The 27,005-nt window shown below is 40.7% G+C and overlaps 1 protein-coding gene across 2 annotated transcripts; it reads right to left on the bottom strand.

Moving 5' to 3' along the window:
• Positions 1-4,369: 4,369 nt before the first annotated feature.
• On the bottom strand, positions 4,370-16,401 carry maneal (mannosidase endo-alpha like). 2 transcript variants are annotated; one of them, XM_030062913.1, is made up of 5 exons: positions 16,208-16,401; positions 15,185-15,893; positions 14,511-14,620; positions 7,019-7,095; positions 4,370-5,435 (listed from the first exon to the last, which is right to left on the bottom strand). In XM_030062913.1, the coding sequence occupies exons 2-5, from the start codon at positions 15,687-15,689 to the stop codon at positions 4,799-4,801; spliced, it is 1,329 nt and encodes a 442-aa protein (XP_029918773.1). In that variant the 5' UTR covers positions 15,690-15,893; positions 16,208-16,401; the 3' UTR covers positions 4,370-4,798. The 2 variants fall into 2 exon arrangements, with proteins under 2 accessions (XP_029918773.1, XP_029918772.1); XM_030062912.1 differs by having other exon boundaries at positions 15,185-16,401.
• Positions 16,402-27,005: the final 10,604 nt, after the last annotated feature.

Raw genomic sequence — 27,005 nt, 5'->3', positions numbered from 1 at the left:
TCTAGATTGACTAAAAGGGCCATGTTTTTGGTTGACTACAGCTCTAATCTTGTTACAGTAGTGCCATTACATCGCTGTTAAAAATTAATCGCCACATTTTACAATATAAAACACAATACCAAAACCTTGTGTCAATACAAGATCATGATCCACATGCTGCATTGTCTAATTTAAAACATGCAGATGCTGTTCATCATCGGCTCTTTTGCTTGTGCGGAACTGGAAACTTTATCTAAGTTGCATTAGAAATTAGACTGATTATTAATTAGACTGATTATTTCTGACCAAGCGAGCCAATTATTTCTCTGTTTCATTTCTTTTACATTACAAAACAATTTTCTAAACAAGCAAGCCAGCACAGAACTTGGGTTCTCTGCCAGTATTTTTTAAGTGAAGAGGCTAATATGGTGCTGGAGCAAATTTCAAGACACTCCTCATTTAGATGAAGGATGTTTTGGGGATTTAAGCTCTAAGGATTTGTTTCCTTATTTTTTATAAAGCTACATCACTCCTCTACGTCTCTGCACTATCGAACCTTTTCATGCAATAATGGTTATAATGTGTATATTTGTATTTATTTTTTGTCTTCTTAATGCTCGTTAATTTGATCAGTGTCTAATGAAAAGACCTACATGTTTTATTGTTGTGAACAGTTAGCCATGAATCCTCACACCTTAGCTGTGAATTTTCACGTACCTCCCACAGTCTTCCTCTTCCCAGAGAGCACTTGGCAGTCGGCAGTATGCGATGTATTCAACGTCAGCCCGACCAAGCACCAGCTCCTCACACTGAAGCTCGGTGAAAACTCATATTAAAAAGACGCTTTGGTTTGAACTGCTGTCAGGAAGATATTGAGGTCCTGATTTCAATGCAATATTCTCAGCTAGCTCAGAATCCATCTTCAAGGTAATGACATTGTGATGACAAAGCGGTCTTGGCAAGGAGGGTCTTGATCAAGGTAATCCAACACTACACTTTGGTTAGCTGTATGCCTGCTGAGAGACATTTTATTATGGGTTGGTGAAGGAAAGCAACTCCAGGATGTTGTGGAAAACAACTGACTTCAACACAAATGCCACTTATCATTTTTTTTCCTGCTAGAAACATGGATTTTGACATTTAAGGTAGCGCATAAGGAAAGCTTTGATTACATCATTTCTTTGCACACATGAATTGAATGCTAAACTCATTCTTACAAGGCAGTAGGTCAGTTTAATGAACCCGGGTGATATATTAACACTTAATTACTGCATGAACAAAGCACTGGCAGCAGAGAAAAGGAAAACATACTTTCCATTTTATTAAGAGCTTAATGAAGAATGCAAGCATTGTTGATTTGAATTTTTAAACTCCAAAAAAAAAAAAAAAAAAAAAAAATAGACTTTAATAATGGGCCAAAACACTGGAATTGTAACTAATAACTTGTGTATTTATATATTTATAAGTGTTTGTTTGTTTTCTTGCTGCAGCTCCACTTTTCGTGAACATGTTGTCAACAAGAGATGGGATGGGCACTAAAAGAAAGGTTGAAAAAAGAAGACTTTTGGCAAAACACAACTCAGTGGATTGATGTGTTACATTATTTAAAGGCTTAAATGGATTCGGGGTTTTGAGTGTGTCTGAGTCTGGTGCTCCAGAGGTTTTTTGGTGGTGTCTTTCTCTGTGCTGTTTCATGCTATTTTGAGATGACCCCGATGACATAACCTTTTCCCGAACTTGAAAGACAAAACCGTTTAGCCTGTTTTATTTGTGGAACAGGAGGGTGATGCTGCATAAAACCATTTCCACAGTAAGATTTTTTTTTTTGAGAGCCTCTTCTACTCCTTTTTTTTAAAATCTGTCTTTCAACAAGGTTAGACCAGTATTACAGTTACTTTTGTTAAAAATGTCTATCATCCATATCCTGCCGGTCCTTTGACTACTGAGCATATGCACCTGATTTCTTCTCAGAAACACAGGGAAAAAGGTGATGAACAATTAGTGAGAAATTATCCAAAAATTTGCAAGAAATGGGTAAAAAGTTACAAGAAAATTACCCAAAAATTAGTAGAAAATATATAACTGTACAAAAAAAGGAAATTAGTAAAACATCACCAGAAACTGAGAAAAATACATGAAAGCTATTTATAATTATTATATGTATTTAAAATTAAATTTCAAGAAATTAACACAAAATTAACACAAATCTATCTTATATTTTAAATTAATAAATAAATAAAAATTGGAAGTTACAACCCCCACAAAAAAATAAATAAAGAAAGAAAGAAAGAAAGAAAAAGGAAGTGAATTTTGTTAAGAGGATGAAATAAAACCATTCGAAATAACAGTTTGGCCACGGGCTCCTGGATTTCAAAGAGTTAAAAGCAGCAGTGAAGTTTATCTATGGTTTAAAGAGCCTGATTGTCAGCATACAGTATCAGCCATCGGCAGCTTCCCTGCACAACTATGTGGCCTTCAAAAGCTTCTATCGGGGAAATCTCACCTTCAGCAGTGGACTTGAATGGAGGCACATATCTCGAGTGCATCTGTCACCTGAAACTGAAAGCCGCTGATGCTCCTTTGTGAGTCGACATTTCTGAGTCGGCACAGCTGCCCGGTGCTAACATGTCATATTCTTGGGCGCAGCCTTTATGGAGGCAAAGCCGTTAAAGCGTGGCATTAGACTGTCCTGAGGGATGAGCTTTGCCCCAGTGATTCCTGCTTCATATGAGGGCTGAAGCCAAGCGCAGTCAGACACCGGCTGGTTTACTCTGCCTGATGTGCTCCATTTCCCACAGCCTGGCATGGAGGCAAATTACACATGCATCATGTGGAACGCTGCTTGAATACATAGAGCCGTGGCACCACTATTCCCCCCCCCCCCCCACCCCAAAAAAAAAAAAAAAAAAAAAAAAGTTGGGCCTGCACATTGAAAGCTGCTCTCGAGGTGAATGAATGTATCATCAGACATGTGGTGATGAAGAGAACTGTACGTGAAGCATCACTCTCCAAGTGTTAATAAGACAGTGTTTACCTTAAGCAAAATGTAAGGGCTTTATTTTAGCCCTGCACTGTTTTCTCCTACAGTTTGCTTCACTGTTGCTGCTTAAAGTCTTCACTTAGCTGGTAACAAATAACCACACCATGTGTCTGAAAATATAAATCTCAGTTCTCCTCCAAACGGCGAGGGTCATTAGGAGTGAAAGCATATTTTGAACCAATTGCAGAATGTGGCACCAAAATGCAAGGGATTATGGGTATAAGGAGGCAGACGTTGACAGCTCCTCTTGCTAGGAGAGCCTAGTGTAACACAATGAAACCACATTCTGACAGGTACATCCAGATGGTTATTTTCAGCCATTTCTTCATGTGTTTTTAGCTGGTATGAGCACCAGAGAAGAAGAGCAGAGAGCAGACCGTCATGCTAACCTGACGTTGCAGGGACCAAGATCAACTTTGGTCTGGCCTCTAACCCAGACAGGTGACATGCTGCCAAAAGTCTGTCCTAACAACCAGCTACTTTTCTGTCCATGTGACTTTTATTTCTAAGCCCTGGCTCACTTGTGATTGGACTGTTTGAACCTAAACTAACCAATTACACAAATGCAACAAAAGAACATTTCCACTATGGGTTGGACCATAGAAAATGATCTGTAGGCTCGAATGAGACACTATATTCATACGCTGGGGACTCTACTGCTGTCCTATGTTGTGTACTCTGTATAGCACCTGTTTAAAATTAGGATGTGAGTGTTTTTGCTCTGCTCCTTCTCACATTCATGTCGATGGCTCAGGTGTACGAATACCGACACATTCTCATTCCCAGGCTGTCAAACACCTCAGCTCGGTCACGCCCCTTTCGCATCTGATATCGATGCCAAAGACACCCTTCTGCGTCAGCATGAGACACATCGGGCTTTCTCACTTTATCACGTGCCAGTGTCAAGTGGTTAGGTTTAGCTGACAAAACCACTTTCTCACTTTTTATACTCCATCACCGTCCCAACATTTCATACTGATGCCAAAGGCTGCCGTAAGCACTGCTATCAGACATGAAAAGGGCGTGACCAGGCTGTGGGATTTGATGCCCTGGGAATGAGAATAGGCTGCAAATGCTGTCACAGTATTGATTATTGTACTATGAACAAAAATACAGCCTCAAAAGTGATTCTGCTTGAAAAATCGGACTGTTGAGTAGCAGGATTAAACTGTGCTAACTAAAGCTGATGCATGTTTATATTCACTATCTTGCTGGAATTCCACTTATTTTCAGGGTTTCCAGCAGATCTCTGAGCTAAACTGGATGATTCCCGTTCTCCTCTCTCGACTCTTACATTTGCACGCTCCCTCCTCGGTCACATTTCCTCAAACGCATGACATTCTCCAGTTGTAAACAGACATAGGTCTTTAATTTGTTTTCAAAGAAATACAGGAAATAATAGGCTTTCATAATAAGAAAATACACCTAAACTTACAGCAGAGCGTAGTTATTGTAGCTGCAATGATTTTATGACTCTGATCTCACAAAAACGCCCAGGAAAACTGAACAGAGCTGTAACCGGGTAGTGATGATTATCTGTCCGTTGTGACACTGTGGTGTAGACAAACCTGTGACGTTATTAATCCTGTACAAAAACATTAGTGGCAGTCAAAAACGGTGAGAGTATAGTGGAAGATTGGGGAAAACCTCATATAGGAATGTTCACAGTTGATAAAGGGAGAGAAACAGATGGGTTGATGACCGCAAAGAAGGCGTATCATCAGTTTAAGTAGTGTTTGTGGTCATGTCCAGGCCTCTACCACGTAAATTGAGTCATTTTTACATCAACCACTTGTCCTTCTCCTTGTTGAAGTGCTCAGCCCACCGGCGGGTGAGCTCCAGGTAGAGGTCTGGTTGATTGGGTTGGTAGTCCAGGTACAGACGGCTCACTGTCTTCTTGGGTACTGCCTTCTCGATCTGCGTGCCTTCGTGCCACTGGTTGAAGGAGGTGATGGTGACGATTTCCGGCCTGACCGACAGCGCCGCCTGCAAAGACGTCTCGTAGTAACGTCCGTTGACCCGATTCCTGGTGTTATGGTTGTTCCAGGGCCGAACGGCGGTGTCCACGTACCCGGGACCAACACTGGGGATGAACAGCAGATTGTTTCCATCGCAAAAGGCCTTGATGGCTTTCCAGTTCTGGTGGGAGGAGCCAAAGGAGAAGCCATTGGAGGCAAAGTAGGTGTACATGCCGTCAAAGCCGCTGGCTAGGATGTCGTGCTTGTGGCGCTCCTCCACGATGAGGGCGACAAAAATGCCATCGTATGGTGTGCCTCTGATGCTGTGGGAGCCCTTGATGGTCAACAGTTCTGCCCATGACTCTGGTGGCGTCAAGTAGGAGTCATAGACGTAAAACAGAGGCAGGACCTGCCCTGTGCTGGACCTGAATCTGTAGAAGGCTCCATGCTTTCCATACCTGGAAAAAAAAAAGAAAAAAAGGAAAAAAAATTAATTTAAATGTGCTATGTGTAGTATATTAAATCTCAATTCACCATTGTCAAATTAATTGTGATACCATAGTATAATTATTGTAAACAAATGAGACCATAGTCGAGACCTCACAACATCTCAGACTCATTACAACGACGCTGTTATGACACTTGCTCATCTCCAAATTAAGACCACATTTCCCAAAAGCCTTGTTGCTTCCTGTCCCCCGTCCCTGACCTCTTTCACTTTACTTCAGGGGGTAAACATGTTGGGAGTGCATTTTCACTCCTTCCAATGTCTGTCATTGCCAGAAACTATGAAATCTTAAGCTTTGCTTGTGCTGTAAGAACAGTGCTTTCATCCTGCCTTGTGCCGTAAAGCAGCCTGCCTTTGTGCTGTAAAACAACACTACAAATTTCAGCCAAATTTGACCCTTTAAAAAACAGTGCTGAGTTCAGTAAAGGCTGTCAATCATCTTGCCAATGGTCCTATTTGTTTACAGTGATTACACTGATATCTCAAAGTTAATGTAGTAATGATTTATCCACGTCAAAATGTAGCACCTTAAAGGGATAGTTCATCTGTTTAAAAAAAAAAAAAAATGTGTTGTTATTTACTGGCTGGATGCTCCAAATGCCAACTGTAACCTCTTGCCACTGAAGTGGACTTTCCCCCAGCTAATATTCTGAAAAATAACATTTTAATAAAATTACTAATAAGGAAATTAAGTTTGAGTTTAATGATGTGTAGCAGAATTTTTTACAGTGAAAAATAACTTTTTTTGTTTTTTTAAATGGATGAACTAGCCCTTTAAGGCATAAGTTGAATGAATTTTACAAAGGATTTTCTATACAATAAAGGAATAATCTTTCTTTCAGATCTTTGTTTCTTTACATGCAGATGGTCAGCGCAGTTCATTTCTGAAAACACTGGCAGCAATATATAGCCCAGGGAACTGATTCAGCTCGAGGCACACCTTGCTTTCATTTAACTACAATCTACTATCATCATAAACATGGCATCTTTGAAAGCCTTTGCTCCCATTCCCATTCCTACTCTGGGAACAGTAAGAGGTTTCACTCCATTAACAGATCACTACTGAATATCTTATTACATGACATATTAGCTTATTAGCCCCACAGTCCTCCTTCACATCTCTCTCCCAAAGTCAATGTATTTTATGCTTAGTGTGAGCCGCTGGGAAACACTGATGTATAATATATTGAATTGTATGAGAAAGATATACACTCAGGCTCTTTTTATTGCCATATATCCATACTGGTGAAAGTCAGAGCAAAAGCTAACTGCCAATCCATTACAGCGAGATCACAGAGGAGGCATCTATATTTAACTCCCTGTTCCTCATCTTTCCTCTTCAGGCCTTTAGAGGGTTCATGTTTCACAAGATCTCTAGACTTCTAACATCAGCAGCCACTGATATAGAGAGCAGAGGCAAGGGCAGGGGCCCTTTGGTAAGGAAGAAGAAAGTGTTTATTTCTTTGAGAGTCTGAGACAGAGAGAGTGTGAGTCAGGTGAAGAGGGACGATGAAGTGGAGGGAGCCAACCTACTTGTCAATAATATATTTGATGTTGTCATGCATGCTCTGGTCCGTCCGTCCTTTGTATGGCTGTATGTGAAATGCCACCTGTACAAATACAGTTGGACAGTGGTGTTAAGAAAGGGAATGCATCAGCTTCACACATCAGCACATGAATACAGAAAACCCTGGGAAATAAGGGGTTATCCAATGAATTACAAATCAAGCATTCAGTTTGTTTGCTGGTGTTCATTATTTCAGCCCATCGCTATTTGTTTTGATGAACAGCCAGTGTTATGCGGTCTACATTTAATTAGCAGTCTGTGGGCCTCTAATTATTGGCTGCAGTGTCTGTGAATCAAACTACCCATGTAAGTGTCGTGCCCACTTCATCCAAATGACAAATGGAGGTACTTGTTCCACAGTGATTGGATGTTTGTGTGTGGAGCTTCAAACATCAAACTCCTCTGCAGCCCCTCAGAATAACATTCACTTTAAGCACCGATCAAAGTGAGCCCATTGATCTGGGTGACAAAGACAGTCAGCTGGAAGGGGGGAAAAAAAAAGAAAAAGGAAAACATTACATCCCCAGAGCTTTGATGATAAGCTCTTTTTCTCAGTGTTTTCTTCAAGATGTTGTATGTAGCTGCTTTGTGCAGGCCTGCAATCATACAGTCAGGACCAAAACCACAGCAAATCAAGTCCTATTGAAGACCAAGACCAAAATAGACTATAAACATGCCTTTCAAAATGTTAAAAAGAATACTGAAATGATAGCCTTAATATTTTTAAACCAGTCTAGCATTATTTAAAATCTGCTGAATTCAGTTTTCAAAAAGGAGGTCTATCATGGTTCCTGAAGGTATAAATGACTGCCCCATTGGATTGTGCTGAAGCCAGTGAATTCTTTAGTATTGAACCAGTTGGTGAAGTTATGTTCTGTATGTTCTGAATGAATACCTGAATACCACTTATATGTGGAATCAACTGCCTTTATGTCAAGATTCCCGCGCCTCTGCAACTAAAATGAGTTTAAAAACTGGGGGTGGAGTGGAAGGGACTAGAACAACTTGAAAGCAGCTGTTACTCAACATGGAGGCCTTGAATTTCCAACTTGAATTTCCAACAAGAATGTCTTATCTAAGTATTTGTACTTCAGAAACTGCCCCATGTAAATAATGGATGGGTTTGCCTGTACAATAACCAACTGTATCAATTGAATTACAAAGCAACACATCATGTGTGAGGCTTCAAACATTTGTTCTATATTTTATTTTCATCCACAGGCTCCCAACAAGGGTATCTTAAGGTGTCTCAAGAGGCTGCCAAAAGAAGACTTTGTTTCTCAAGGTGTCTCAAGATATGAAAGGGTCAGGCCAATCTCGTCTTAGGTACCCCGTCTTAGGATGTCTTCAGATGTCTTTTTGGGGTTTCGGGAATGTCGTACAGAGTCTTAAGACATGCAGGTTTTATGTCTTGAGATGTCATCACACATCTTTAGAAAACTATGATGGCTGGGTAGGTTTTACAGCACTTTGTGACAAGAATTTTTCAGAACATTCAGTAGTATGCAGGTGGATAATGGAGGATTTCCTTATTTGACGTTTCCCTGGCAACTGACGTACCTGTAGGACATAGGCTGTGTTCCTGAGTTGCTGGAAAGTTGGAAATTCAGACTTCCCACTCAACAAAACACATTGGAACAGTCCTTCAAGTCAGAATTTCATATAGGAACCTCGAGATTTTTCAACCCTGAGGTTTTCCTGGTGGGCTAATCTGACGTATAATGTATATCTGAATATGTGAATTTGCACTAATACCTACCATTGTCTGTGAACTAGCTAAATAATAGTGACAAATATCATTGGCATTACATTAGCTGTGAAATGGGGAACGGTTTTATTTTGGGCAAAGAAAAAACTGGAAGTTCCACCCTTTTCTCGATGTCTCTGCCCTGGTTTCTTTGAGCACTGGAAAGCACAGAGGTTTTAATTAAAACCTACCAGGGGAAAGTTATTTTCGGACATTGAATGGAACAGGAAAGGCACAACAGATTTCCAGAAACTTATCGATTCAGACTGAGTGTGTCAAAATCCATGCATGGGAAAGTGATCAGTTTGCCAAGTGAATGGTGTAAAAAAAATAAGCTCCCAGTGGGAAAGAGACTTGGTCGAAGAATCATCAAACAAAACGCAGGAAGCACTGTGTCCTTTCCTCTGGTATAAAGATAGAAGGAGACAGAATAGCAGACAGAATCTAAGTTTAGCCTGCAGGATGCTGAGGATTTCTGGAAAATGGAGCTGGAGAGGAGGAGGAGGAGGAGGAGGAGGAGAGAACAAGTGAAGCAGATGCTCACCATCCCCATGGGCTTGTCCTGTATTGTCATCTCATCTCTCAACAGAGTCGGATCACAACAGATGAGGTCCTTTCCACTGACCCTTGAGTGTCTGGGAAATCATTGTTTTATGAGTAATAATACAAACTCAGAGGAATATCTGCAGGCTCTTTATCAGCTGTATGTGACCCAGACTGGATGTAGCACTTAAGATACAAGGGCTCTGCCTCCATTTTACTATGAAGGTAACAAACACAGTCAGGTGTAAAAAAAAAAACCTTGCATCTCCAAAAAGTCAACTTATCACGAGCTATCTCTTGTTTTTAGCTTGGCCACCGTGCATTTTTCAGTGATCCAGTCAGGTTCTGAAAGTAGGGTTGAACTTTATGGTAAAAAATCATACTGCAGTTCATTTGACAGATACTGCAATATGACTCATAGTAATAGTAGGGAGTGATCATTTGATCATCATCATTACTGAACAAAAATTAAAATGATGGTGGTGTGATTTTTGCTGGGGTTGTATCAGACAAACATGTTTAGTTTAATCTGGAAAATACAATTACAACGTTTTCTCACACTTTTACCTTTATCAAAAAAATTGCATGCGATTTCACTTGGCCATATTGTGATTTCAATAATATTTGGATTCAAAGTTCAGCCCTATCTGAGAGGGTCTCAAATGCACCAAGAGGTCAAAGAATTTCCAAAAAGGAGAAACCACGTTACCTTTCGTCTGAGGTTAAAAGATGAAAATGATCGAATCTGAGGTGCAATGAGTTTTCCAAACAACAGCCGTGGGGTTATGTTACTTTGGCAGGGGCTGACAGCTGCGTGATGGATGCCTTCTCTCATGCAGGCAAGACTATGCTACGGTTGTTTGCTTCAGTCACAAAGTGGAGAAAAGTCTACTGCAGTTCAGCAGCAAACAGTAAAGCATTGACAGAGCTGTCGAGCCACAAACACTGAACGCTGTACGCCCACTCCATCTTTCAAAAGAGGCTGCAAGGTCTTCATAAACAGTTTCCATGGCAACGCGGCGGTGTTTGGCGCCAGGGCTCGGGCTTGTCAGTCGTCTCGACTGGTTGGAAATCATGAAAGGCCAGCGAGGTAAGATGCTGTTCAATCTGTTCCTGTTCGGCTGAATAAACCATGGATTGGTGCGGATGAAAAGTGTTTTGTTTGCTCAGATTCCCCATGTTCTGAGATGCCGACAGACTCATATTTACATTTCAACCCTCAGGTGTATAGTAGCTGCAGCTACAAACAAGGCATCTGAACATTTTATACTAATGTTTGGCTTTTGTTCAGATGATGAAACCACTAACCTGAGGCAATCTTGTATAATCTTGCTGCTTAACCCTATGCTAATTCAGCTAATTGTGCAAAATAACAGGTTATATCAGTAAATGACAAATGACAAAGAAATGATTTGAAGCTGAACTAGGCTGCTTCACAAGTTGGAGGCTGGTTGACCTTGCACACCCAGAAATCCTGTACAGTGTGGTCAGTAAACTGAACATGCTCACTTTTTGCAACATTTGTGATGCTTCATACAAAAGCAAGCCATGGGCTGCTGTTTAGGAGACGTTCGACATTTGGCTCTAAAGTTTTAGTTTCTCACTTTGTGCATGCAGAGAGGACTCCTCTCCAGTGACCACACCCAACACCACAATTACATCTGTAACTTGTGGTTTAAGCTGATGTGATGGGTGTATTTTTTTCTTGATTCCCTCCACATTTTAAACCCCCTCACATGACAGACACCAGCAAATTTGCCAAAAGTTGGAGGGATAATGCATTTTGGTGTCCTGACATTGAAAACATTGCAGTGATTGGTCAAATGGGGATGCTACAATTAGGTGCGACGCATGGTCTACGTGACACATGGCCCGTCCCTTGGCTTCCTGCACAGCAAAATATGCAGGCCAAAATTTGCAACTGTTGCAATGTCACACGTTTCAGGCAGGGGCACTGCATGAAAATTGCTGGTGAAGAATAATTCCCAACAAAGAAGACGGAATTCCTTATGTTCCTGAGTAGACAAAAGGAAATGGTGCAGTATTTTGAAGTGAATTTGTTAGAATTCATTTGTAAGTTTGGAATTTCTTTGATATTATTCATTTGAAATTATTCTTTTGAATTCCTCTAATGAAGGACCGTTCCAGTGTGCTTTCTGTTTTTGCTCTTTTTTACATTTCTTTCTGTGTAATGTTAATTGCGACCATTTTACATTCCTCTTTCACTATGATTAAACAGCAAATAGCATAGATATGGTAATTCGGCAACTAAAGGTGCTTTGTCGCTGTGAACGAGAAGCCGCCAAAATTGCATAAGAACACTCTGGAAGAAGTTCAGTGCGCCGTTTCATAATAATGGGAGCATTTGGGAGTCTGAGCCAGACATGAGTTCAGCATCGCAGTTCAGCTTTCTGCCTCGCTCATTTCTACATTCTCCTCTCTAAAGTGAAACTTTGAATCAACAGCTAATGTTCTCTGTGTTTACATTAGGATCCACCCTCTGTCAGTCACAGCCCATTCAGACTGAGAGACAAACCAAAGCAAGACGTTTACCCGCCGTGGTTTGTAAAATGAAACAGAAAATAAGACTTGGTGTTCCCTTTCCTTTACTTGGGGTAGCTTGTAATATTTAGAGCTGAAAAATGACAAAGCTGAAGGAAAAACAGCAGATATCTCATTATGTGCTCGTAGCGCTGGAAAATGATCTGCAGTGATGTAAAACTGTAAGGGAAAGCAAATGAGCAAAAACTCATGCTGGGATTATCCTTTTATACAGTCCAGCAATCCTTATCCTTACATTACACAGATTACCTGCTGGGGGTGCTGCAATTTGAAGTCAAAATTTTAAAATTTGCTACACCAACAATCTGGTGTTGATGAAACTTGGTGATATGGACAAATTTAAAGATCTTTGACTGTATACCTTTATATTGTCAGGATGACTTGTGATGCTTTCCAAGCACAGATTTTTGATGAACAGCTGTTAGTTATGTGGACATGATGACCAAACAGGAAGAAGCAAGTTTAAAAAACTGCGTCTCTTTAGGAAAAGACAACACCTATGCCATATCTTCATATCCAAAATCCCAGATGATATCTAGTCTTATATCTTCATCACCTGACCCTACTCGGAGAGATGCTGCATCCTGATCGGCCCAAGGGGGGCCTTCATCATTCCTGGCGGACAACATGTTTACCGGGGCTTGGTTTCACATCAAGACCTCGCCTAGTGCAGCTTTCACACAAGGCAGCAAGCCTTTTCCGAGAAGTAGCTTCACCTTGTTCTACGCTCCAAAGTTTTCCTCTGCTGTCATTTTACACTGCTTGGGCGGGCTGGGACTCAGGTTTGTTATCTGCTTCAAAAGTACACAGAGATGCAGAGTGATGAAGTGAAGGGTGTCTGCTGCAGCCTCTGGATAATGCTGAGGAATCTACAGGCGCTTTCATGTCGACAGTTGGGTTTACTGTTCTCATGCGTCAAAACCCCTATTTTCAAATGACATGTGACATCAGGGCAAAGGTGCACGTGTATTACATTTGTTGAGGAAGCAGGTGGAAAACACACATGCATGAAAATACATACACACACAGTAAGGGACACACACACACACACACAGAGCTCGACCTCTATTTTGTCGGTGGCAGTTCTGGTGCACTGGTTGGAACATTGGAACATTAGCCCTCAGGTCAGCCATGAGATACACACTGTTGTGTAAGTCTGACTGAGACACAGAGAGGGAGACCTAGTTCCCAAGTCCTCTCCATATAAGGAGTATGGAAGTGAACTGAAAAAAACCTTTCCTGTCTCATTATGCTGAATCTACAGTGAACTCAGCTTGTTTTGCAACTGCTGTCTGAGGCTTGTTATGGATTTACAGTGTTTGTATCTGACCCTCTTCAGTGCTATAGCTCAGATATAGCTTCGTTTTCAAGAGCAACAGCTCTTGAAAAAGAGCTGTTGGAGATTGCCTGTCTGGGTCCAGTTTGTGGTCTGTTGGTGTATTTTTCTCATTCTTGTAGATAACTGGCTAAATGCAGGTGGCATGATGTCACGTGCAGGTATTTCTAGCTATAGCTTCAGTGCTTCAGAGCAGAAAAGATTTCATCTCATCTCATCTCATCATCTGCCGCTTATCCGGGACCGGGTCGCGGGGGCAGCAGTCTGAGCAGAGACGCCCAGACTTCCCTCTCCCCAGACACTTTCTTAAAAAAATGTATGGTAAAAGTAAGATTTTGGCATCAGTCCTTCAGCATAAACAAGTTAACTCTTCTTACTGAAGAAATGTTGCGTCGAAAAGCTTTTGGAGAAATGTAGGGAATTAGTAATTGAAAGCAAAATTGATCTTTGGTGGAGTTTTGTGTTCTACAGTTCCCTTGGTGTTATATGAGTCCGCATGCTGGTGAAATCTCCTCATTATTTGCTCTGTGCTCCCCTAATGTGGCAAAACAGCTCCCAGAATAACACGCTTAGCACATAAACAAATGTGAAAAATATAGATTACGGCAATATAAAAGACCAGTACCCATTTTTGAGGAAATCAAATAACTCTTTTCTCGTTATTTTTCTATTTCATTTGGAAAGCGGATCCAGCAGGTAGTGTCTGCAGGAAATACATATTAGCCTTGCACCGGGAAGGAACAAAAAATTGTAATTACACTTTTAAAAAAAATGGGTACCAGGACTTATTGTTTGTTATATTTGCATAATCCACTTTGTTCATGTTTGTTTATGTGCTGAAAGTATTATTTTGGGAGCTGTCTCTCTAATGAAGTGTAACTAGACAACACAACAGTTCGACAAAGTTTAATTTAGCTTGAATTAAAAGTCAGTTGGGGGAGAAGCAGAGTTGAGGGTTGAAGGTAGACTGGCAGGCTGAGGAGAATTGGATACACCAAAAGAGTAAATTACAACCCTTTATTATAGCAATGTGACTCCTGGACTACATCAAACATCACAGATTAACTTGATATAGCAGATAAGGGTGGAATTTTCCTCTAATTGCAGTGCAGTGCCAATGCAGTGCTAGGTCTTTAGAGCACAACAAAACAATGTCCTCTGTTGTTATTCTTAGCTTTGCTTGTGGTACTACACAATCAACCGTCACTGGCAGCCATTCATTCAGTAAATCACCAGAAAGGAAAAACATACCGGTTGTCTCACCAGTTACCTTGAGGCTGTGCCTGTGGGCAGCGTCCATAACGGCAGGAACCAGGTCCTCAGTGGGCTCCCCGTGGTTATCTGCCACCCCGGGAGGGTACCAGGACAACACCAGCACCCCTACAACACCACAAGAAGGCAGAGAGTCCACTGTCAAGCTTGAATGTGCTTCCATCCCTTTGCTCAGACCTTAGATGTCAAATCAGTGGGTAGAAAGAATGCTTCTTTTGCAGAATGAGGGATACAAGTAGCAAAATTAAAGAAGCGTTCACATGATGGCAGTGACATAACTATGACTCCCAGATGATGATGATCCTCATCACCAACAAAAATAAGTTATATGAAAACATTTAATCCATGATTTGTACCTCTCAAAATGAATATTGTCATAGAAATCACTTTAGCTTGATGATACATGGTGTAAATTTGCACTAGTAAGGTTAATCTCAGTCCAAGTCAAGTTTAACCCTGATCACTTTACTGCTTCTTGCTGTTAAAACAAACAAGTCACTTTACTAAACTTGATCTACCTATCTATTTTGTTTGATCTTTGTTCTCCAATAATGACAAATCTGGACTCTCTCATTGGTTAAACTATGCAGAGTTCCAGCACCTTTCCATACACCAACTAACACCCCTGGGTGAGCTCCAAGCCTGTTGAATGAATGATGCTGGAAACTTTACCTGCTGCAGCCGCTTCTATCTGGGCCATGTGTGACTCCAGCACCTTTGGGTCCCTGGAGCTGTAGGGTCCCAGCTCGGGGTAAAAACTTGAGGCAATGTCCTCTGGAGGCGTGTGCCTCCCTTGTGCATGGCTGGCTGCGATCTTGGGGTCCCAGTGTGGCACCAACACATGATCCCAGTGGATGTATTTGCTGTCCATCTTTGGAGAGCCGTACCACAGGTAGTAAAAGATGTGCACGTCGTAGAATATGCTGTATTCTCGGTCGGATTTGGTAAAAACCACCTTGGTGTCGCTGCTGGCCAGGTGGGACTGGACCGGCGACACCACCACGTCTTTCACGTCCAGTCGCCTTCTCTCGGATCTCTCCGCGACAAAGTCCATGCCTGGAGCCAGGTCCGAGAAGCCATCACTGGGTTTCAGAGTCCTGAGCCCCATCATGGTCCCGAATATGAACAACGTGAAGAGGAAAAGTGCGACGAGCGCTTTCTTGCGCAGCCGAGTCATTGTCGCTGTCCGTGGTCCCGCAGAGCGGAGCGCCGGGCTGCTGCAGAGTCCAGTCCACTCAGTAGACCCGGTACCAGACCCAGCAGGGAAATAACACCGGTCCCCGTTAATGCCAAGTCTTGTTGCTGCAGCCCATGAATGCTGTCTCGTCTTTCAGCATCAACTGGCGTCGAGCGAGTGCAAGGCGCTCCGTCACTGCAGCGGCTGGTGCATAATCGGACAGAAAAACGTATCAAAACCAAACCAATCTCATTTTACTTCCATTATCACGACCCGAGGGAAGTCTGTGCACCCTAATGCTGAAATGAAGATGCTCCTGTTTGCACAGCCATGACGCTCAGGTCGGCTTTTATTATTTTTTTTTTTACCAACCCGTTTCTCTTCGAGAGAAAAGTGAAAAGCACTTGTCATTTCATCATGCAACAATTCCCCGATGTCTTTGCAGAAAATGGTAGCAGTGGTTTTGCCTGGTCACAGCCGGGGCTTCCGTGAGGCTAGAATAAAGGCAGACTGGTTACCTTGGTGCATATAGCGGCTGGTTCGTCTTGGTTGCCTGCCGTTCATTTCTCCTCCATCCAGCATCTGAGGCTGCTCTTCCTGTCACCCCATCTTTCTTCTTGGAGCTCGCATCTGCGTGCCGGACAGCGATCCCTGTCCTCCTCCCAGCGCCAGCAGGACTTTGGAGAGACACTGTTTTTGTTGATCAATCTTACTAGACAGGAGAATGAAATGGGTTGTTTCTGTGATGCGGGGGAGAGGAATGGGTGGGATTAACTCAGCGCAGAGACGGATGTATGAGGGGTGATTACTGCCACGGAGAAGCTGGAAAAAGCGCAGAGGAATTGTTATGGAATGTTTTCTACTACATTCCAGGCAGAGAGGCATTTCTACAGAAGCCCATTTCCGCCACATGAAAAAGAACAAATGGCTACATTGTGAGATTTTTCCTCACAATTGCAACTTAATATCTCACAATTCTGCTTTTCTTTCTTGCAGTTGTGACAAAAAACAAAAACAAACCAAAAACAAAAAAGGGCTTCCATACATTTCCGTGAGGACGAATCACCGGAACTGAACATTTAAAAATCTCAGTTCAAGCTTATGATTTGCGACCTTAAAGGAATACTTCACCCATAATGCATAGGCCTATTTTTATATCAAGTACTGATCATGTGCTGCCTTCAGTCCCCAACAAAGAAAGCTTTACTCACAAGCCTTCATGGTAAACTTATGTTCCAAAAACGCCAGATATCACAACAGCAAAACGTTATTGAAAGTTGTGTTTAAAAAGTTCACACTCGTCTCTAATAAGTCTCTAATATCCAGTTATATGCTTAGTACTTCCTAAACATACATATTAAAGACCAATTCTGCAAAATCCTCTCATGTGTGGTCATGAAGTACACATACACTGGTGCATCTGTGCACTGGTTCATCCAGTGTGAGCTTTTTAAACAAAACATTTGATAGTAATTTGATGTTGCGAAATTGCAAAATTACAGCACCAATTGTTTCATCTGGATCAGAGATAGCCAGCGTTTCTGGAGCATGAGTTTACCATAATGAATAAAACTTTCTTCAAACACAGTAGACAGTAATTTGTGATTGCAAAACGAAGACTGTATTTGCAAAACTTGAGTCATAATCCCATTTTTGGAATTACAGACCAAACTTTGCATTTTTGTGATTTTACAGTTGAGACACTGAGACATCAACATGCTCAGTTCAGTTTGTTTGCACAGAAATATGTATTTCTCCATAAACTTATTGCAGTTGAGTTGGGAAAGAGGAAAGTTACTGAATATGTTAATTCCGTAACTGGACATGGAGCAACTTCATGTTTCTTTAAAGGCTTTAAAGATTATCCACACACTTATCCAAACATGCAGCACCATGAAATACTCTCAGACATAAGGGAAATCCAGTGTAATTCCTGCTGCCAGCATGATGCATGACACTTTAAGTCAAAATTAACAATAAGTCCTTTCACATCCAGTCAAAATAGTGAGGACATTGTTGACTGTTTTGTCATGTCCCTGTCCTTCACTGTGACAGTAATCACCCCTCATACAGTTTGCCTCTTAGAAAAGAGGTGCAGCCTTTGTTTGACACAGGCCCCAGATTATATGAGCATTACAGAGCTTATAAATCACTGAAGGATTTCGATTTTCAATTTTAAAGCTATAAAATTGTGTACAGAGAAACTGAGTGGCAACCCTCCTACAGCACATTCAGACCTACCATACTTCCATTAAAATAGAGTTCAAATTAAACTCATAGAGAATAGTTCAGTTACAATAAACAAAGCTGTTCAAGGGGCTTAATGTGCAAGTGGAATATACAGAATATATGTATTTGCTGTAACCTATAAAACAAAATATAAAACAATCTGATGAAATAGTAAAAGTTATTAGCAGTTGAGATATTTTGTGCCTCGGGATATTGCACATATGGGGAACTGCACAAGTAGTAGTACACAAGGGTGCAGTATAACAAAGAAATACATGCGTTGTCAGAAAAAAGGAACATAATTGTACCCTTTGTTATTCAGGCTCAATGCAACAGCTTGCCTTTAATTCTGACTATTGGAATTGTTCAAGTCATCATTCCTCCTTTGGATGTATCCTTATGGTCTGTATGCTATGGCTATGGCTATGCTATAAAGGCTCACAGTGCTTGTTGTTATTATGGCATTTCATTTTAACTTTGTCTTAACCATCGAGGTCAGTTTAGAACAAACTGATTTGGGAATGATGAATAATGTTGGAACTGGAATGATGTTGTTTTCTTGGCCACTAAAATACATGAGTGACGATCCGCAGAACCTTTTAAAAAAACATATTGTGCAGCATTTGATAGATTTGTTTATTTTGTCTCAAATGCACTGAGGCATCATGATTGCATTTTTTCTAATCTTGGGTGATTCCAGTGGGTATTGAACCCTTAACCCTACCAGATTTCCTGCCATGCTTAACACAGTATCATCATACATAAAGAAATTACATCTACTTTTTTTTTTTTTTTTAACCATTCTTTGGCTGCTGCCTATTATACACCCATCTTCCTTCCAAATGATCCCAACATTGGATTATGAGTTTTTGGGATGTTATGGTGGCCTTTAGCTGTGCCAGACAGTATTTGCTGGAGGTGACATCTAGTGGAAAGTAGAACATACTGCACAGAGTCAGCCTGTGTGTCTGTCTGTGTGGTGTTTCTCTATGTTTCCTGGTCTTTGGCTTCCTATATAATTTCAGAGGATGAGAGCAGACTTATGACCATGAATCACCTATAGGTGGTGTCTGTGTATTTGCAGCAGGATAAATATTCCCATGAGGCTGGTGCTTTACTCCACCATGTTTTGACAGGGATCTCTTCTTTATTGAATAACGATATGAGACTGACAGATGATCAGTAACATTTTAAATAGTGACAAACATGGATCAATAATGGACCATGTTAAAGCTCTCAAATGAACCTAAGTAGCCTTGGGCAGTGTATTCTTAAATTTGGAATAAAATATACATCAGTTGAAAATAATCGGGGCACTACCTCCGCCCATGTTATTGCAATCCTTGGTCAAGTCCCATAGAACAGAAAAGCCCAGGGTAAAAACATGCTGCTTGCTATGCTTGGCTTTGTTAGCTGAGCTGTCCCTGGTGCTGAAACAGCCTGCTCTCAGCGGTACCCTCCTCCTCGATGTTACATGGCAGAAAATATTGACAAGCTCATATGTGAAAAGGCACACAGAAGATCGCTGGTTGTTTGCCTACTACTGTGAGCCTTTTTCTATACTCTGTCTCGGTCGCCTCACATATTCCTAGTCACATGTGTCTCTGCTGATGGCAGCAGAACCCATGTGACGGATGATCTAAAAAACCCAATCTGTCAGCTGCTCGTTTGATACATGGCTGATACCTTTTTTTTTTTTTTTTTTTTTTTTTTTTTTTAAATTAAGCTTTTGCTCATTATGTTATATATCATCATATAGCAACAACAGGACCTGATCCCACTGGTTAAACATGATGCATTTAAAGTAAATGAGGTCGTCTCATTGGTTGGTGTACCAGGTAAACTGTTGGGGTCTAATGCTCCGTGCTCACACTATTGCATGCACAATGGTTGAATGATAGCAGAGAGCTGCTGACTTTATCTCAATAGAGAGAAAAATAGAAGTATTTGCATCTTAAAGGACAACTGATAATCAGTTTATCATATGCAGTTAGGTATGGCAGTTTTTGCAGACTGGAAAAATTTGCACAAAATATGATAGGAAAACAACACACTGTTTTGTATGACTGGGAACTATTTTTCTTGTTTCTATATGGAGTGAAGGTGGTGTTCAGTTGGATCACCACTCAGCAGATGAACGTGTATATTTCTCACCTAAAGTAGTTCCAAAAATAAACCTATGCCAGATACAATGACATTTCATATTAAAATTTTACAACATTTCCAAGGCCATATAGTAATAAAAAAACAAAAGCAGCTTTTTTATTTTAACAAAAGGGTCAGTCTTCTTATAAGTGGTACATATAAATCCACACAGTGTATGTTAAAGTGGTAGCACAGAGCACCAGAGTGAATGACAGGGGCACACAGGGGATTTCGCCTTCTATATTCTCATCACCTAACAGGTTAAATTGACCAACGGGACAATCTTCCAAAAAAATGTGAAGTATTCCTGTAATTGTTGGGCTTCCTCTTCTCCAGCCCACCATTGTTGCCTGTCTAGGTCCCGAGGTGGCAGGCAGCCGTCTTTCCTTCCTTGTTGCGAGAGGGATATCTGTCAAAACATGACAGTATGTATGGATTAGGTATTGATCAGGTTTATTGATCGATCTCCCAATGGAGGAGAGGTGAAAGGTGAATTGACAGCTTTCCCAGAGGGATCGCTACTTGTTTTCCCCTACAGCACACACACACACACACACACACACACGCACACAGGAATGGGAAACTGAGAGGTAAAGAGCTAAGATTTGTATTTGTATTGTTGAACACATTTATAGATTTAAACCAAGTTTATTTTTATAGTCCTTGATCACAAAAGCAATGTTTCAAAGGACTTGACAAGGAACAAACCTACTGAGATCTAACTAATTATCAATCAGTTATAAAACAAAATGGTGGAATCCAGTAGAGATAATAAGACAGGACATTGCAATGATTTTGAATTGGCTAGATCACAGTTGGTTGAATGGCTGCGTGAATTGATTTTTGAGTTTGGATTTGAAGATTTCCAAAATATCATCTTTCCAAATCACAACAAGACAGAGAGCTTGGCAAGAACTCTGTATCACAGCTTTATTAGTATAAACCCCTAGAATAGCTAACATTCATCCACTTTGCCTTAGAAGTGTAAAACATTTGCATATTTGGATGGTTCCTTTTGTGCTGAACAAACAACTTAATCAAGAAAAATCAGCATGGAATTTCAGATTTTCTTTACATTATTTCACATTAGAAAGTAAAAAAAAAAAAAAAAGAGAGAGAGACAGTAGCATTCTAACGACCCAATGGCAAAGTCCAAATTGATGTGTGCGTTTTTCTGAGTTCAGTGATATGCCCAGACCCCACAGAGTGTGTTTCAGTGTCATACTACAGCCTGGAGAGACTTCTGTGTGCACATGAACCAAACAGACTCCTCAGAGCTGCTGGCTCAGATCAGGTCATGTGCTCACTGTCAGTCCACACAACATTCTGAGGAGTTATGCCCTGTATTCATAAAACAAAGGTAGCTAACACACAATTGCATTTATTTCTGAATATATTATGAATACATAGTTTTGGCTCTTTTGTTCTTTAAATTGCACATTTCAAATACAGAGTGTTACAGTAAGCTACATATAGAAATGACCAGGAATGTTACATAATAAGTAAACAAAATTTGAATAACCATAAACTTTAATACAATGCTATATATGCTCCTACAAATGCATACTGATACACTGTGCATCCGTGTTAAAGTTGGGCATTTGATATAGTAAATTTCTTTGCAGCTGCAGAGTGCAGAGCATTGCAAACTTTAAGTTCTTAGCTAGATCCCATTAGTTACACTGGTTGTCTCACTAAGATGAAAAATCATCCATCCTAGACCTAGATGAATAAAAACATTTACAAAGCAGTGACTGCCATATTAGAAACAAGGAATTTAAAATCAGACATTTCAGTTTCAAAGACTCATGACGCATTAAGGCGGTCCAAAGTATTTCAAATCAGTTTTGTCCAGTTAGGACAGAAACACCGAACAGTGTTGCAGGGCTAAAAGCCCAGGCTGAGGTTTAAAACCTGAGAGTTGATTTCATTGGCTGTCAGAATACAGAGCTGGTTGGACAAGCTGAGGAAAGTCTCTCAAGCTCTGTGGTTGCTTTGTTCACACCAGATGAGCTCATGTTTGATGCCTTTTCATTGGAAAAGTGGATCTCCACAGTGACACTGCTCTTTCCCTGAACTCTAAACGCTGGATTACCCTTATTCAAATATTTTGCTTCAATAGTGAGTCCAACGATGGCTTACAGTGATGTAATTCTAACTCTGGTACAGGATCACCAGTTTTTCATGCATGTATCTACTGAGGGTTAGGTTGAGGCAACAAAACCACTTGATTAAGTTTTAATAAATATGGAAACTGGTGACACACAAAAGGTACCACTGGAAGCAGGAATTAAATATTCACTCATTATACAACATCATCATCCCCTATGTCTCATACTGACACCAGAAGGTGTGTTTGGTTTCTTTTATGTCAGTATCAGATGCTGAACGGTTTCTTTGGCATCAGTATCAGATGCCAAAGGAACCCTGAGGGATGTAACCAAACTGTGGTATCTGATACACTGGGAATGAGAATAGGCTGGACATAACACTACTGCATTTTATGGGTACAGTGATATGGTTCAGTTCAGTTGGCAGAAAAATAACTTTTGCCCACACAACATTACTTTTTTAGGGGATTCTGAATGAATTAGCAAGGTAGAGATTATTTTGAAATCATTGACCTGGAGTGGTGTAGTTTTAAGATTGTTTGCCCAGAACTCTGATGGGAGTCACAACAATGTTATTGGAGTTCTATAGTTATAACTAATTTTGCTAAGACCTAACATGCAAAAAGAGAATAGCAGAGGTCCTAGCACTGAACCTTGTGGTATGCCAAAGTTAACATCAGGGTGTTCAGTGATGATGTTGTGGGAAACACTGAACAATTTTATAGAACGTGACACAGTTTTGATTTTTTTTTTCTGTTTATCCATCTTATCAAGAGTCAGACAAGAAGATGCTTCTGCTTTGGAAATGGTGGAAGGTGTATTTCTCTTACAGATCCCACATGCAGCCGTGCATTGAGCCAACTGGGGATGAATTTGACAGAGAGATAAAATTTGCTATTGATCCTGTGTTGTTTGACTCTGGGTAAGCGAGCCAAAAAGCAAATTGCCCCCAAAGCTTGATATGTTCCTTTACACCATGGTAGTGCAGGACCTTATATGCCCAGATGTAGATTACTGTATATTGTGACCAATTGTATCAAAGGCTACATTCAGATCAAATAGAACTGCAACTGAGCTCCTCAGTTGCAGTTGCCATCTTTTGAAAATGAGTATGTGTCAGAGCAATACAATAAAGACAATGAAAAGATCTATAAAGCCAGATTTAAATGGCTCTGGAAATAGCCAGTAAATGGGTAGCTGCTATTCTTTCCAGGACTTTAGAAAGAAGATAGAGATTAGAAAATGAGTTATTAAGGACTTTATGATTCGGATTTGGGTTTTCAAGAAAATCTTTTTTCAAAGCTAATGTAGTCAGTATTAATGTCAGTTTTTATCACAACACTTGTAACAGTTGTGAATGTTCTTTTAATTTTCTGCTGCTCTCCATGACCAGGGGAAAAAACTAGCAGCCTTTCAATCACTGTGACACAACTTCCTCTGTGTGAGTGTGTGTGCTGGTGTAGTGGGGGTTGCTGAGTGAGCGCGTGCCGGGGCTTTGTTCTCACAGCCCCCTCTGAGTAAGCCGGGTCACCTCAGAGTGGCTTGTTTTGTTGTGTGACAGGCGGTGGTGACTTCCAGAGGGCTTCTGAGTGGACTGTTAGATAGACACATGAATAGAGGCAGTCATTTGGTTTTAATTAGGTAACACCACACACACACACACACACACACACACACACACACACACACAGAGTAACTCAGAACAGGACTAGGTCCCCTACAGGCAAGAAAAACACAACAAACATGTTGACAATGCTTCATAATGTCAAGTTTTTTGTGTGAATTAATTTCCCTTTGAATTTAGCTGACACACACACACACACACACACACACACACACACACACACACACACACACACGCATACACACACACACACACACACTACGCATTTGAAAAGACAGTCATCTGCACACTTGTTTGCAGGAAGTCACACTGACTGTCGCTCATACCTCAGTATTGTCTCTTTTCTCTTTTATGTCGTTATTTCTCTCTTCATGTTGTTTGTTCATTTGTATAGGTCGATTGTCCATGTCTGATTGTAAACGGCACTGTGAAAGGGCACCTGCAATTTCATTGTATGTACACAATGTCAATAAAGGCTTCTATTATTGTCCATATGCATGTGTGTGTGTGTGTGTGTGTGTGTGTGTATTCTTACCGGAAGAGTGATGACTCAGAAGAGATGAGGGGAGGGTTTAGTAATGAAACGACTATTGCAGCTCTATGCAGCAGCTTGAAAGTGACTAATTAACTATTAATGAGCATGAATACATGAACTTACGCCAACAGGCCACCGTGTGCCATTTGAAAAGTGCAACAGGTGGACGTGACTCACCTCACCAGACAAAGGAAAGCTGCTTACTTATCTCATCTAGAGCAAATACGGTTCACCCTAAAAAAAAATTGAAGGAAGGGGGAAACACCATCTGGATGAGCTACAACAACCCAGCCACAATAAAATGTTGCCATATACATTTCTGCAATCTAATGATATGTTAAAATGTCAACATTTCTGAACCAAAAATACATTACATATCGACATTTACACAACTACTTGGTTAAGCTTGGGAAAAGGTTAGTCATCATGGTTAAGGTTAAGAAAAATACATTTCTATGTATCCTTGGTTTGCAGAGACCCAACTTTTTTTTTTTCTTGGCAGCTGGGCTGGTTGGGGAAATAATTGATTGATTCTTGGAGGTTGAGCAAAAATGCCAGAAATCCTACAATAAAGCACTCAGCAGTAGTGTTTTCCCATTAAGGCTTATAATTTGGTGATCTCATGATATATTACATTTACCAAGTAATAGTGCTGCTCTCCAGTCAGAGATGTAACAGATGTAAATGGATTTTTAAGTTTTGCAAATTTGTGAAGTGACTTTTGATTGCATTTGATGACTGAACAGGCAGTTTAGTTTTTCCTCCTTGTGATTGGCTTTTGCATTTAAATTTCTTGCAAACTCCTTAACTCTTAAGGTTTATAAGGCACCCAAGCAACTGGAAGTTTTTTTGTTTTTATTTTGCGTCATATTTTGAGGACGCAGCACCCAGTATTGAAGATATTTAACTCTGGGTTGAGCACATTTAAAAAAAAAAAAAAAAAAAAAAAAAAAACAAACTTACATGTACATGTGTCCTCTGATGACAAATAAAAACTCAATAAAAACTGTGTTATTTCAGCTACCACTTCACGCATCCATTGCCACCTCATTTTAGTCTTTCAAAACTGTAGAGCCTGACTTTGCTCTTGTTCTGCCATTATGATCACGTTGCCTGTGACCTTTACCAAAACAGTGGTGGTAAAATATTTGAAAATAATCCCAAATGCTGTCTCTTTTTTCTCCCTCCAGAGGATTGCTATTGGATCCCTTTCACTGGAACGGAGATGGAGATATCAGAAGACAAAACAAACCCTGTGCAGATGAAAATTATTTTTCTACATTTTTGAATGTAAGTCAGCCTCTATCCCTTCAATTTGACTTCAGGTTGCATCTTAACAAGATGCAACTATAAGACACTTTGAGCCTTATCTTCAATCAGTAATGGTGGAAAAAAGGAGTGTAAACTATAACCACTGGATGATGATAATCATATAAGGGAAACCAATAGAAAGCAGTTGCATTTGCAGAAAAGCCTGAGTTTTATAATGCTTACGGTCATGTATAAAATGAATGTATGTAAATTTCTGCCTGCCTGAAAAGGTGGGAAAGGTGACACAAAACTGCAACCAAGTTAAATAAAATATATAGCTTTTTGTGAAGCATTTTGGGCCACTTTTGATTTAAAATAATAATAATAATAATAAAACTGAGGACCAGGTTGCACTGCAATACATATTAAGCACTTTACTTTTTTTCCTCCAAAAATAATTTCAAACAAATCATTGCTTTTACACACTGAATTAGTGAAAGCAGTTTATCCTCCTGAGAGGCCATGGTGGTTTGGGAGGGGGACAAGGGTGTCTCTCTGTGTCCACGGGTGCCATGTTAAAATCCTGATTGGCCCCTGATCATTTTGGACATTGTGTGATTTATGTAGAATTGAAAATCACGTGGACATGACTGAAATTGTGTGTGTGTGTGCATGTGTGTGTGCTTGCGTGTGTGTGTATGTGTGTGTGTGTGGTGTGTGTGGGCTGGGGGTTGGGGGGTTACTATTAGAGGTAGGAGGGTCAAGGGGCTTCTGCGTATTGTGCAAGAGAGAGGGAGCCAAGAAAAACACATTCTTTCTCCTGGAGGATTACACTCACACACTCACACGTTCAGAGGCAAACACACAGAGGGGGGAGAGACGTGCATGCATGTCCAGCATGCAATTTAGTCATTTACTCTAACTGCTTTTTTTTTTTTTTTTTTTTTTTTTGCCTGGAGTTTTTTTTTCTGCAGGAGGCTGTGGAAACCTCCCACCATGGCAGAAGGTATTGGAAATGGTTCTTTGAAGATACTCTGGGGAAGGGCTAAGGAAAGAGGGAGGGGGAGGGGGGTGAATGGGAAAGAGCCAAAAAAAAAAAAAAAAAAAAAAAAAAAAAGAGGAAGGTTGGGGTTTTCTTTCCTTTTGCATTGTCTTTCTCAGTTTTGTATTTTTCTTTCTTCTCTGGGGGGTGGGAGGGGTCAAAGGGTGGGGGGGTCTTTTCACAAAGTCTCCCCAGAAGTGTATTCACGACTTGTTGTCAGGGGGAAAGTATGCCTTTGTCTAGGTGGAGGTGGCATGGAGGTATAATGGAGGTGTAGGAGGCTTTCTGCTGCTGCTGCGGCCCAGAGGGGACACGAGGACACTAACGAGCTCTCTGCACTTTACGCACCGCTGGACTTGCAGCAGCAGAAAGCGGCGGG

The sequence above is a fragment of the Myripristis murdjan genome, chromosome 11, assembly GCF_902150065.1.
Source record: "Myripristis murdjan chromosome 11, fMyrMur1.1, whole genome shotgun sequence".
Lineage (NCBI taxonomy): Eukaryota > Metazoa > Chordata > Actinopteri > Holocentriformes > Holocentridae > Myripristis > Myripristis murdjan.
The sequence above is the reverse complement of the archived record's forward strand: the minus strand, read 5'-3'. Positions and strand labels throughout refer to the sequence as shown.